This window comes from Homarus americanus, unplaced genomic scaffold, assembly GCF_018991925.1.
Source record: "Homarus americanus isolate GMGI-L3 unplaced genomic scaffold, GMGI_Hamer_2.0 scaffold11022, whole genome shotgun sequence".
NCBI classification, from domain to species: Eukaryota; Metazoa; Arthropoda; class Malacostraca; order Decapoda; family Nephropidae; genus Homarus; species Homarus americanus.
The window spans coordinates 10,153,584-10,166,904 of record NW_024737068.1 but is presented as its reverse complement, the minus strand read 5'-3'; the positions used below and the strand labels follow the sequence as shown (position 1 = coordinate 10,166,904).

The following is a 13,321-nucleotide window of genomic DNA, read 5'->3' as shown; positions in this document are numbered from 1 at the left end:
CAAACTCTATTCGAAACCACCTGGAGAAGCACAAGTTGATCATTGATTCCCAAAATGGCTTCGCAAGCGGGCATTCATGTCTAACTAATCTATTAACATTCTTGTCATCAGTTTTCGAATCGGTGGACGAGGGGCACAATTATGATGTGGTATATCTCGACTTTAGCAAAGCCTTCGACAGAGTCCCCCACGAAAAACTAATTAGAAAGGTAGAAGCGCATGGCATCAAAGGTAATATCCTTAAATGGATTGGGGCGTGGTTAAGGGACAGGAAACAGCGAGTGAGCATAAGAGGCACTAAATGGCATAGGAGCAACGTCACTAGTGGAGTTCCCCAAGGCTCAGTACTTGGACCATTATTATTTATTATATACATAAACGACATAGATATCGGCATAGACAGCAACATAAGTAAACTTGCTGATGACACTAAAATAGGACGTGTAATTAAATCTGACGAGGACTCTGCAAAACTACAGGAAGATCTAAACAAATTTTTCGAATGGTAGGAAAAATGGCAGATGAAATTCAATGTGGACAAATGTAAAGTACTCAGTATAGAAGATGTAAACAGGAAAACCAGTTATCAGATGAACAACGATGCCATTGTGGAATCCGACTGCGAGAGAGATATAGGAGTAATGATAAGTAGGAATCTTAAGCCAAGTAAACAATGTGTTTTTGCTCGTAACAAGGCTAATAAAGTACTTGGGTTCATACAAAGGAGTGTTAGTTACAAGACTAGCGAGGTCATCTTAAAATTATATCTAGTGCTTGTGAGACCTCACCTGGATTACGCAGTTCAGTTCTGGTCACCGTATTACAGAATGGATATAGAATCCTTGGAAAGAATCCAGGGGAGAATGACAAGACTAATCCCGGGCATTAAGAACCTTGAGTATAGAGACAGGTTAAAGCATCTTAATTTGCACTTCCTCGAGAGACGTAGAGTGAGGGGCGACATGATAGAGGTGTATAAATGGAAGTCAGGGTTAAACAAAGGGACATTACAAAGGTACTCAAACTATCCAACCCGGAGCAAACTCGTAACCATGGTTTATATTAGACAAATTTAGATTTCGGCGTGAAATAGGTAAACACTGGTTTGGAAACAGAGTAGTGGATGAATGGAACAAGTTACCAAATATCATCATTAACTCGAATACGCTGGATAGCTTCAAACACAGGTTGGATGCTTATATGAGCAATAGGGGTTGGGTGTAAACGGGACTTCCCAGTATGGGTCAATAGGCCCGCTGCAGTTTCCTCCATTTTTATGTCTTATGTTTCTTATGACCAGCCCAGGCCCGGGCCATCAACTGTAAACTATAATAATTTGTATGTTCAATCATTGTTCCTTCTCCTTTCAGTAATGAAAGCTTTTGTTAAACGACCCACCCACCCCATGTCTTTGTATGTAATAAGTCGCTTTTGTCGAATGTATATTTTCAGCCTTCGGGCTGCGACTTTTTCAATAAACCGTTAATTATTATTATTATTATTATCATTATTATTATTATTATTATTATTATTATTATTATTATTATTATCACACACACACACACACACACACACACACACGTGAAAGGCGTCTCCCCCAATCAGCTATAAGTAAATGGTCCCGAAAAACTCATACACACACACTCTCTCTCTCCTTTTCTCTTTCTCTCCCCTCCACACACACACACACACTTACGTGAAGGGTGTCTCCCCCCAGCCAGCCAGTAAAGTAAAGAGTCTAGGTGCCAGGTCTCGGGCGGGATTAATAGCGTAGCCGCAGTTGAAGCCGAAGCAGATGCCGATGTTGAGGACGGTGAAACCGACGAACAGTGGCACCAGGTACTTGGGCACCTCCATGTTGCGGGGGTCAGTGATGGCACACACACACACCAGCAGCAACATAGTGCCAACCACCTGCATGCCGGGGGGGTGAGGTAATAAGGTTAAATAAGTGATTAGACTATTCAGATGAATATTATAGACATAAATGGATAAAAGAAATGGATCAATAATAAGGGATACAGATGAAAATTAATGAAAGGGGTAAGTAATGAATTAAAGATATGAATAGTGAGCCTTGAACTGATTTAGAAAGTATAAAAGGGGAATTTAGCCAAATTTTTAATTAAATTGAAGAATATATTTAATGCATTCAGGGACATAAATGAAGATTTTTTACAAAACGAAGATCTCAAGTAAAAATATAAAAGAACTAATGAAGAAAAAAAGGGATTGTTTTTAGTAAGAAGTACGGATGGAGATAATTGTTGCGTCACAACATGCTACAGACTTATTACAGAAAAATTCATATCATCGTAATTCTAAAAGATGAAACCATTATACCAAAGATGTTGTCAAGGCGTAAGAGGTGGCTGGTAAAGGGTATAGGTGAGGAGAAACAGAAGAGAGGACACTGCCTGAAGAATAGATATGAGAGCTTCCTGAGGAGGTAACCCATGCAGTCACACTTTATGAATGAAAAAGTATCAAAGGAAGATGAAGCACTGATCGATATAAAAAATAAAAATAAAAAGTTACTTACAAAAGTATTCACTAAATATAGGAAACGAAGAAAAGTTCCAAAAAGTTAGATACTACAGTATTAGTGAGTGTGCCATTACTCTGCTCAGAAAAGTCACTGAATACTTAAACTACAAACTAATTATAATTGTGAGCAAGATTATTTTCCTGAGCCAACAGTGAACACGAGAATAGATACAAACTATGAAGTTCGATAATAACTACAAAGCAACAGAAGACAGGAGACCTGCCTGGTCGCCGAAGCCATTGCCGTTGGAAAGGAAGTCATTGACGACAGTACCGTTGACGTTGATGGCCCCTGGGTAGGTAGCCCATATGCCAGCCGTGGCCATGGTCCGCTCTGGGTCGAACCCGTCAAGTGCATCTGTCAAGAGGGGTAGCAGAGAAGAGAAGGTTATAAATATTAATGCAGACTATAAAGAAAGGCGAACTGACTAATAGTCATCACATCTGATGTAAAGGATTGCCAACACGGTTTTATGCCGGGACTCTCCTGGTTAACACAATTACTCAAGGTACTAGATGTTTGGACCCAAATTCTTGAACAGGGTGGCGATATCGACATATACCTAGATTTTGCCAAGGCTTTTAACAGCGTACCCCATGAAAAGGTGAAAATTAAATTGGAAGGGCACGGGATTCGGGGAAATGTCCTAGCGTGGATCTGAGACTTTATGATCGCAAACAGTGTGTGGAGATCAATGGTACGAAATCGTTATGTGTACCCGTGACAAGCAGGATACCTCAGGGCAGTGTATTTGGCCAGTTGTTGTTTGTTTGTTTCATAAATGACATGCAGGAAGCTATACACTCCTCCATACAAATGTTTGTGGACAATGCCAAGATGTTCAGGGAAATTAAGAACCAAACAGACTGTGAAGAAATGCAGAAAGCTCCCTGTTGTAGGTTATGTATCTAAGCTACTGTGCCGAGTAGCAACCCTGTGCATAAGCTACTGTGCCGAGTAGCAACCCTGTACATAAGCTACTGTGCCGAGTAGCATTTAGTATATATATAATCACGTGGCAACACTGCACGTGTTATGTGGCAACATTACCCCGAGGCTGCCATATGGCAAGGCAGCCTTAGTCTGACTGTGTGAGCCGTGCATGGCACAGGCGGGTCACCACTTGTATTTCTCTCATCCATAATAAACGGACTTCAGAGTTACACAGTGTTTCCCTACCCATCACTGCATTCTTTGGGGGACACTAGTAACTTTCACCTGTGATCTTCAAGAATGGTGTTAGAAATGGCTGCTAAGATTCAATGTAACGAAGTGTAAGAGGATGTACCTGGGACGCACCAACGGTAAGGTGGCTTATTATATGTCCCAACGGGACGAAGAACCTGCATTAATAGAGACTGAGTGCGGAAAGAACCTGGATGTGTATGTTGGCAATGAACTGAAGTTCTCGGACCATTGTGAGGATGAATCAAGCAAGTATTGTCACCCCGTCTGTTCACCGAGATATGCTAGGGACTGTCTAATGATTGAAAATCTTCGAAAGAGGGCCACCAGACTGGTGCCTGCACTTCGGCACCTCAGCTATCCAGAGAGATTAGAGCACCTGTAACTGTCTAGCATACAGACGGGCGAGGGGTGACCTAATTGAGGTGTATAAACATCTCAAAGGGCACTACTCAGTCGAGTATCCATACCTGGAGCTGGCGGACGCCCGCCCCACAAGGGGTCACAGCTCAAGGTTGAAGAAGCCGCAAGTCCAGAAAACTGTGGCGGCGAACTTTTTCGAAGTGAGAGTTGTGAACTCTTGGAAAAACCTGCCAGAGAGTGTTGTTATGGTAGCGAGTGTGAGCTGTTTCAAGACCAGACTTGACCAACGCTGGAGCAGATTCAGATACATTCAGGAACCAGTGCATGCCCAGTACTTCCCAACAGCGCGTAACAGAGACGTGACCGACCGCCCAAGCAGCCAACGAAACGATCAGTAATGAAGAGGATAAAGGTAAAAGTAAACACTAACATGATTACATTGTCTCTATGGAGATTTCCGTTTTTAACATTTCACTGAACAAAAGGAGGGACACCTGACAGCCGGTCATTTGAAGATCAGTGCTTATGACAATGTTGTCTATATTTATTATACACTTCTTAGTACATCGTGGATAAGGAAGTTGAAGGTATATACTACTGTAAGTTGTGTGAAGCGTGGTGGGTAGATGCCCAACACATAAAGAAATGTAGCTTTTTGGAAAGATGAGAGAGGAAAGGGAATTCCATAGCTGAGTAGCGCAAGGAATGGTGGAGGTAAACGGTGGTAAAGTCTTATTAATGGGAATCTTACTTAAAGTAAAATACCGTAATAGCGATTAATTTGTATTGAGACTAAGATTAAATATAATGGGCGAGTGACACTCTGGAATATTCTGGCACACTGACTATGTGAGTTGTGATAAAAAAAAAGTGATATTAAGATGCTGGAACTTCTGATATGGAAGGGAGGTATGGAATAAGTAGAGGGCTGGTCTTTGATGAGATGAATAGCTTTAGATTATATTTTGTCTTAGATTGATAAGCAGAATTGTGGAACACCCTGCATTTCACAGCAATATTCTCTGCTAATGAGGACATGGATGTTGTAAAAGATAATAGTGGGGCGAATAAGCAAGAAAATTGTTCACTTTTGTATAGAATTATGAGACATAGTGCCAACTGAACAGCGTCCCCTGGTTGCCTGCAGCGCCCCCAGCGGCTGAAAGCGGTAGTGCCTCCCAAGCCATTCTTCTAACTGCAACGCCTCCCTTATTTTTGGTCCAAACATGCTGAAATTTGAATATGTTATGTATCGTGACCTTACAAAAAATTACTATTCTATATAAAGTTTTGTGAGACCAAAGTGCTTGTTTGTTTGTTTGTTTGTTTGTACTTAGAAATTTTAGATTTTTTCCTGAACTAAATTTTTAATCCCTTATATGGTCTTTCTTCAAAACACAGTTATATATTATGCCTCTTTATCTGCTTAAGTAATTTTCAAAGTACTGAAGACAGATGTGCAGGTAGTTTTGGTTGACTGTCTTAATTTCTGCATTGCAGGAACTATGGCTGCTACGTGTTTACTTGATGAGGAGCGTCCCCTGGTAAGTCCCACCACAAGCAACAAGAATAAAAATCTCATAAACTGGTCACTGTGCATCTTCTGCCAAGATTCCAAGAACAACAAGCTAGTATGTCCTGATGAATCTAAACGTCAAGACGTTAGTGTAGGATACACAAGTCTTGCTGATGATTTGCATAAGTTCAGCCAGATTGGAGGTTTACCAAGCTCCCTGAAACTAACTTCCCTTGTTGAAGGAGATGGCAACACCACACACTATAGCGCATTTTTCCCAGCTGAGAAAAGATGCCCCTCCCCCTCCTCAAAATTTACAGGTGATTGGTTGTTGCAAACCTGCCCGATTTTGTCCTGAAGTAATGATGTATTTCTAAATGAGTTTATTCATAATAGTTTGGATGACCATTTCTGACGAGAAAGATATTTAGCTAAATAATAAAAAGATACATACATTCATTATTCCAATCATAAGCACGTAGGAAGTTTATAGATAAATTAACTGTTAAATTCTGGTAGCAAATTCACGCTTTCGGAGGATGCATTTAATATATACTTAATTTTACCCACAATAAGGCATAGTAAGACAAATTACGTATCAGTAATACTACATTATGCAAAAACAACATGTTTGAGCTAATGAATGTATGTATCTTTATATAATTTAACTAAATATCTTTCTCGTCAGAAAAAGTAATCCCAACAATTTTGAATAAACTCACCTGTGACCGAACACAAGCATTGCACAATGCCTGGGGAGAGTGGTGGACAGAAACCTATGAAGAATTTGGCTAAAGAAGAAAAGATTGCCCAACTGAACAACTTAGAAGACGACCTGAGGCTTTCAAATAACGAATCAGAAGCAGACGATCTGCGGCCAATAACAATAGAAGTGGTAGACAATTTTCAAGAGGTGATTAGTAAGAAAGAAAAGAAGAGGAGGCGTTAGTCGGCGAAGAAGAGTGAAGGAAGTGACAGTGATGAGATCATGAATGATAGGAAGAAAAGGACGACACACACAGAAGAAAGCAGAAAAAATTCAACTGGGAATAAAACACAGCAGGTCTTGACTGAATCCAACACCCTTCAAGAGTCAGACCCCAGTGATTATGACAGTGACGGTAATGTTTCTATGGGAAACACTAGCCACAGTGGAAACAGCAATGCCACGGACCCTATCACCCTGCCCCCCTCCCCAGCAGAAGCTGATGAATGTTGCCACATCCTAGTGAAACGATTCCCCCTATACGCGGACATCGAAGATGCGCGTGACTTTAATTCTAATATACTACATACACGTCGACATTACCGGGGAAACACTCCACAAGCTGTGGAGGTAGAAGTATTGATGGAGGTAGAGGTACTGACGGAGGTAGAAGTATTGATGGAGGTAGACGTACTGATAGAGGTAGAAGTATTGATGGAGGTAGAGGTACTGATGGAGGTAGAAGTATTGATGGAGGTAGAGGTACTGACGGAGGTAGAAGTATTGATGGAGGTAGACGTACTGATAGAGGTAGAAGTATTGATGGAGGTAGAGGTACTGATGGAGGTAGAAGTATTGATGTAGGTAGAAATATTGATGGAGGTAGAGGTATTGATGGAGGTAGAGTTATTGATGGAGTTAGAGGTATTGACAGAGGTAGAAGTATTGATGGAGGTAGAGGTACTGACGGAGGTAGAAGTATTGGTGGAGGTAGAAGTACTGATGGAGGTGGAGGTACTGAGGGAGGTAGAAGTACTGATGGAGGTAGAAGTACTGATGGAGGTAGAAGTACTGATGGAGGTAGAGGTACTGACGGAGATAGAAGTATTGATGGAGGTACAGGTACTGATGGAGGTAGAAGTATTGATGGAGGTAGAGGTACTGACGGATGTAGAAGTATTGGTGTAGGTAGAGGTACTGATGGAGGTAGAAGTATTGATGGAGGTAGAGGTACTGACGGAGATAGAAGTACTGATGGAGGTAGAGGTACTGACGGAGGTAGAAGTACTGATGGAGGTAGAGGTACTGATGGAGGTAGAGGTGCTGATGGAGGTAGAAGTACTGATTGAGGGAGAGGTACTGATGGAGGTAGAAGTATTGATGGAGGTAGAGGTACTGACGTTGATGGAGGTAGAAGTACTAGAGTACACTGATGGAGGTAGAAGTATTGATGGAGGTAGAGGTACTGATGGAGGTAGAAGTACTTATGGAGGTAGAGCTACTGACGGAGATAGATGTATTGATGGAGGTAGAGGTACTGATGGAGGTAGAAGTATTGATGGAGGTAGAGGTACTGATGGAGGTAGAAGTATTGATGGAGGTAGAGGTACTGATGGAGGTAGAAGTACTTATGGAGGTAGAGCTACTGACGGAGATAGATGTATTGATGGAGGTAGAGGTACTGATGGAGGTAGAAGTATTGATGGAGGTAAAGATACTGATGGAGGTAGAAGTATTGATGGAGGTAGAGGTACTGATGGAGGTAGAGGTACTGATGGAGGTAGAGGTACTGATGGAGCTAGAATTATTGATGGAGCTAGAAGTACTGCTGAAGGTAGAAGTATTGATGGAGGTAGAGGTATTGATGGAGGTAGAGGTATTGATAGAGGTAGATGTACTGATGGAGGTAGAGGTATTGATGGAGAAAGAAGCGCTCATGGAGGTACAGGTACTGATGGAGGTAAGGATACTGTTGGAGGTACTAATAGAAGTAGAGGTATTCATTGATGATGATGATGATGATGACAATGAAGTAAAGTGGCAAATGACTTTGCCCTGGGAGAGGAGAGGAGGGAGAGAAGGAAAGCATAGAAATGGGGGAGTAAAGTAGTAGGGGGTGATAGCAGGTGGGCTGTCCACCTAGTTGAGACGAGTTGATATGTTGGGGTGGCCACACACAGCAGACGCCTGCCCGCTCAAGGGAGGCACGTGGGGGGTGGGGCTGGGAGCTATGCTAGCTAGGCATTCATTAGTGTGATGGGTGTTAACTTATGTTTGTTAAATGGTGGTGTTATTTATTCACATATATGTGTAAAGTGGTTCTTGTTCTTCTATGTTAGCGTGGAGGCTCTTGGGCCACCAGCTATGTGTTTTAGTAGTTACTTCTTCTTTTAACAGGGAGAACATTGGGTCCTCCAACTCTTCAAGTTTGCTCCAGATTCTCTGGGCTTGGCTGTGTGTACGTGTGTTCAGTGGTTCGATATTGTATAATTCGTGAAGTTCTTGTATATTGGTGGTGTATGGGGGGAGTTGCTTTGATGCTCTACGGATAGCTTTGTTTTGTACTGATTGAAGTTTAAGTTGGCTGGCTTTGCTGATCGTGCTGATTGGTATTGGTGGATATTCCAGTTGGGGGCGGACAATTGCTTTGAATAAGTGTAGTTGAATTTTGGTGTCAATTTTGCTATATCTTCGTAGTTTTGTGAGTTGTGATTGGGCAAGCGTTTTGCGTTGTGTTATGTGTTTTGCTATGCCTGTTCTTGTTATTGAGTCCCAGAATTTTGCCTTCGTTGGAGTATTGTATAGGTACGTTGTTGGCTGTGATTGGTGCTGGGTTTATTTGGCAAGGTGTATGATCTTTAGTTTCTGTGTATTGGTTTGTATTTTCCACTTTTTTTCATATTCATGCACTAAGGTAAAGGTACTCACTGAGGTAGACGCCGTAGAGGAGGGCGGAGGCTAGGAGGGCCCCCATATACTGCGCCACCATGTAGATTGGCACCTTCCCCCACGGGTGCTTCCCCCATACAGCCATGGCCAGGGTGACCGCCGGGTTGACGTGACCTCCACTGACTCCACCACTCACCAGGACGGCCAGGGTCACCGCCAGGCCCCAACCCCAGTTGATGGAGAAGAAGTCTCCATTTGCCTTGTTGGTCAACACACTCTGAGCCACCGACGCATCCCCGAACAGCTGAGAGAAAGAGATGTTGGCATAATAAATATGACTAAAAAATATACTGTATATGGAGACAATTAATATAAAAATAGACAGACATAACCAAATCTCTCATTACAGTTATGAAATACAATATTCATATTTGTATAATAAGTTAATACTTATTATAATAGTGTGAGTATTGTTTAAATAAGTTATTTCTATACTTTGATGTCAAGGCGAACTATATATTTAAACATACAGTAGGTTACTGGGAGGACAATCGTCTCATTATATATAATCTAAGGCCATTGATATGTTTATTAGCCACATTATATAATAGAAAACAATGGTAAAAATTACTGACGTGCGTACATCATTTTTGAGGAGCAAAAAAGTGTTTCGCGTGGTGCTAAAAAGACCGTCCATTTGGACGTAATGCCTTGTTAACATAATAACATCAGAACATAAGAATAGAGGAAACTGCAGCGGACCTATTGGCCCATACTGGTCAGTCCCATTTAAACCCAACCCCTATCGCTCATATAACCAACCAACCTATGTTTGAAGTTGTTACATAATGCCCATTAATTGTGTAGTGTTTGGGTGTAATTATTTGTTCAAACGAGAGGAAAGTATGCACTTTCATACATTTCTTAAAGATGAAAAACTAAAATACAGTGGATTAACCTCTGCAAGAGAAAAGACAAGATTAATACTGCTAATGTTCGGATGTGCTCGGTGGGCATTGAACAGCACTGCCAGAGGCTGACAGACTCTGCAGTTCTTGTAAAAATATTTTGATAAATATTAGATATGAATTTTATACATTTTTCATAAGTTTACAATAAATTAGCATTAGCGATTCCGTAAATAATGTCAAAAGCAAATAAATCTCCTCGCCCTGGTAGTGTTGTATAATGAATTGTTAATTCTCGCAGCCTCTGGCAATGAGTTTTCAAGGCACTCTCCCTTCTCCCTCTCCTCTCCCTCTCCCCTCTTCCCTCTCCCCTACTCCCATCTCCCCTACTCCCTCTCCTCTACTTCCTCTCCCCTACTCCCCTCTCCCCTTTCGTATCGAATTTGTGTGGATTCCGTCCCATGTTGGAATCAGATATCATGACCGTGCTGATAGACTGGCCAATGAGGCATGTAAGAAAGAAAATGTTGACCGTGACCTTGGCCTGAACCTCCGTCCTGCGTGGCAGTGAGAAGTGATACTGTAGTGGCTCCTCTCCCCTACAACTCCCAACTGAGCTCCGGCCGCGCGCCTACCAGCCAATCAGCGCGAATCGAAATCGAAAAATGCTAGTGACAGGGGGGAAGGAGGTTCAGGGGAAGAATAAAGGGAGGATTGAAGTGAATTTTAGGAGGAGAGAACAGATGCAGTGGCTAAACACCGCTTGCGTGAGGGATTATAAGATGGAGGCAGCAGCAACTCGCCTGGACGCGGCCGGGAGGCGACAAGACACAGCCAGGCTAGCGTCAGGTCAAGCGTCAGGTGCATGTTGGGTTCGGCAATGGATATACAGTGCTTGGGCGGCTTGATTGAGTGTGTTGGTTTCTTGTGTGGAGGAGATGTCTTGGTCTTCTTAGCTTGATGTCGATTTTCTTCTCACTCTCCTCCTCTTCTTGCTCTCTTGAAGTGTCCATTCGTTTGTGTTTGGGTCTTGGTGTTCGTCTTCCTCGTGTATTAAGTCCTCATAGGTGTGGATGAAGTCAGAGACGGTGAGGTTGACCACGTGGGCTTCAGCTCCACGGGCCACGTGGTGTTCTTGGTTGTGTGTGGTGGGCATCTTCTCTTAAGAACATAAGAAAGTGGGATACTGCAGGAGGCCGACTGGCCCATACAGGGCAGATCCCTTTCACACCCATCCCAGCACTTCCATGTGCCTATCCAACTTCGTCTTGAAGCTCCCTAGCGTCCCCGATCCTACTATAGCACTCGGTAGTCTATTCCACATATCCACAACTCTATTACCAAACCAGTGCTTGCCTATATCCTTTCTGAATCGGAATTTATCTAATTTAAAGCCATTTGTTCTAGTTATTTCGTTATTACTGAGCTTCAGAACATCTTCCATTTTACCCTTGTTAATCCCACTTACCCACTTGTACACCTCTATCATATCTCCCCTAACTCTACGCCTCTCCTAATGAATGTAAGCCTAAGCTTTTCAGTCTTTCTTCATATGGAAGGTTTCTAATATTATGGATCATTTTTGTCATTCTTCTTTGTACTCTCTCCAAAGAATCTATGTCCATTCTATAATAAGGACACCAGAACTATGAACCGCATAATCCATGTGTGGCCTCACTAATGCTAGGTAAAGTTTCAAGATAACGTCAGCAGTTCTGTTACTCAACCTAGATATGAACCCAAGAATCCTGTTTGCCTTGGTGCGAACGCTAATACATTGTTTTCTAGGTTTCAAGTCGTTGCTAACAAATACACCTAGATCTTTTTTCACAAACTGAGTTTTCTATTTCCGTGTTACCTAGTTTATACTTAACGTTTGTATTCGTCTTCCTATCTGTAGTACCTTGCATTTATCAGTATTAAAATTCATTTGCCAGTCTACTGACCACTCATGTAAGGGTATCTAGATCTCTTTGAAGGTGTTCAAAGTCACTGTCTGAATTTATCACTCTCCCCATTTTGGTATCATCTGCAAATTTACTAATCCTACTAGTTACATGCCTAAATCAAGATCATTAATGAATATAACAAACAGAGGGCCTAATGCAGATCCCTGAGGAACTACGCTTTTATTACGCACCCCAGTCTGACTTTTAATCCATTTATGCTGACTCTTTGTTTCCTACCAGTTAACCATGACCTAATCCATTTTAATACTGATCCACCTATTCATATTGCTTCTACCTTCATATCAATCTCTCATAGAGGACTCTATCAGATGTCTTGCAAATCTAAATAAATTATAATATATGACTTATCATTATCTACCGCTTCATATACTTCTGAGAAAAAAGCTAAGCAAATTTGTGAGACAAGAACGTCCCTGGGTGAACCCGTGTGCTGAGAAAGAATGAATTAAGTTGGATGTTTCAAAGATGGCTTCTGATTTTTTGTAGCAATAATTGACTCTAGCAACTTGCCTATGATTGACGTGAGACTAATGGGACAGTAATTTGATGCTATTGATTTATCACCCTTTTTGAAAATCGGAACTACATTTGCAAGTTTCCAAGCTTCTGGCACTAGGCCCGATTCTAATGACTTATTAAATAAAACTGCTAATGGATTACTCAACTCATCTCTACATTCCTTTAATATTCTAGCATATACCTCGTCTGGACCAGGCGATTTATGAGGCTTCAGTTTGTTAATTACTTTAAGCACATCGTTACTAGTAATATTGATATTCATCAACATATTTTCTATACTGTCGTTATATACCTTATGAACTTCTGAAACTGTACTAGGTTTCATTTGTAGTCTGGGCAAAAATGACGTAGCATTACTACACATTTCTAACTCATCATCAGTCATTTCTCCTGTCGTAGTTTTAGGGACCTATTGTATCTTTTAACCTTTGGTTATACAGTTGATAAAAAGCTTTGGGGTTATTTTTCGATTCGTTTTGCTACCTTGATTTCATAATTTCTCTTTGCTTTCCTAATTTCTGTTTTTACCTGTCTTGTTAGGTTCTGATAGTAACCAAGTAAGTGATTTTCGCCTTTCTTAACTTTTCTATATACTCCTTTCTTTTTCCCTAGAAGATCTAAGAGTCTATTATTCATCCATTTTGGTTGGTTCCGTATCGATCTGAATTTTCTTTTAGGGATGTGTTTATTTTGGGCAGACCCTTCCTCCACTACATC

General features: G+C 41.5%; 1 protein-coding gene across 1 annotated transcript in view; it reads right to left on the bottom strand.

Annotated features, from left to right (window-relative positions):
- The window catches only part of LOC121873073 (aquaporin-7-like), a 52,119-nt gene extending 39,151 nt beyond the window's left edge, over window positions 1–12,968 (bottom strand). The window contains exons 1-4 of the mRNA XM_042376391.1: window positions 12,897–12,968; window positions 9,247–9,511; window positions 2,772–2,905; window positions 1,697–1,914 (exon numbers count right to left, since the gene is read on the bottom strand). Of these exons, the coding sequence (XP_042232325.1) occupies window positions 1,697–1,914; window positions 2,772–2,905; window positions 9,247–9,511; window positions 12,897–12,968 (689 nt within the window). The remainder of the gene's footprint in view (window positions 1–1,696; window positions 1,915–2,771; window positions 2,906–9,246; window positions 9,512–12,896) is intronic.
- Window positions 12,969–13,321: the final 353 nt, after the last annotated feature.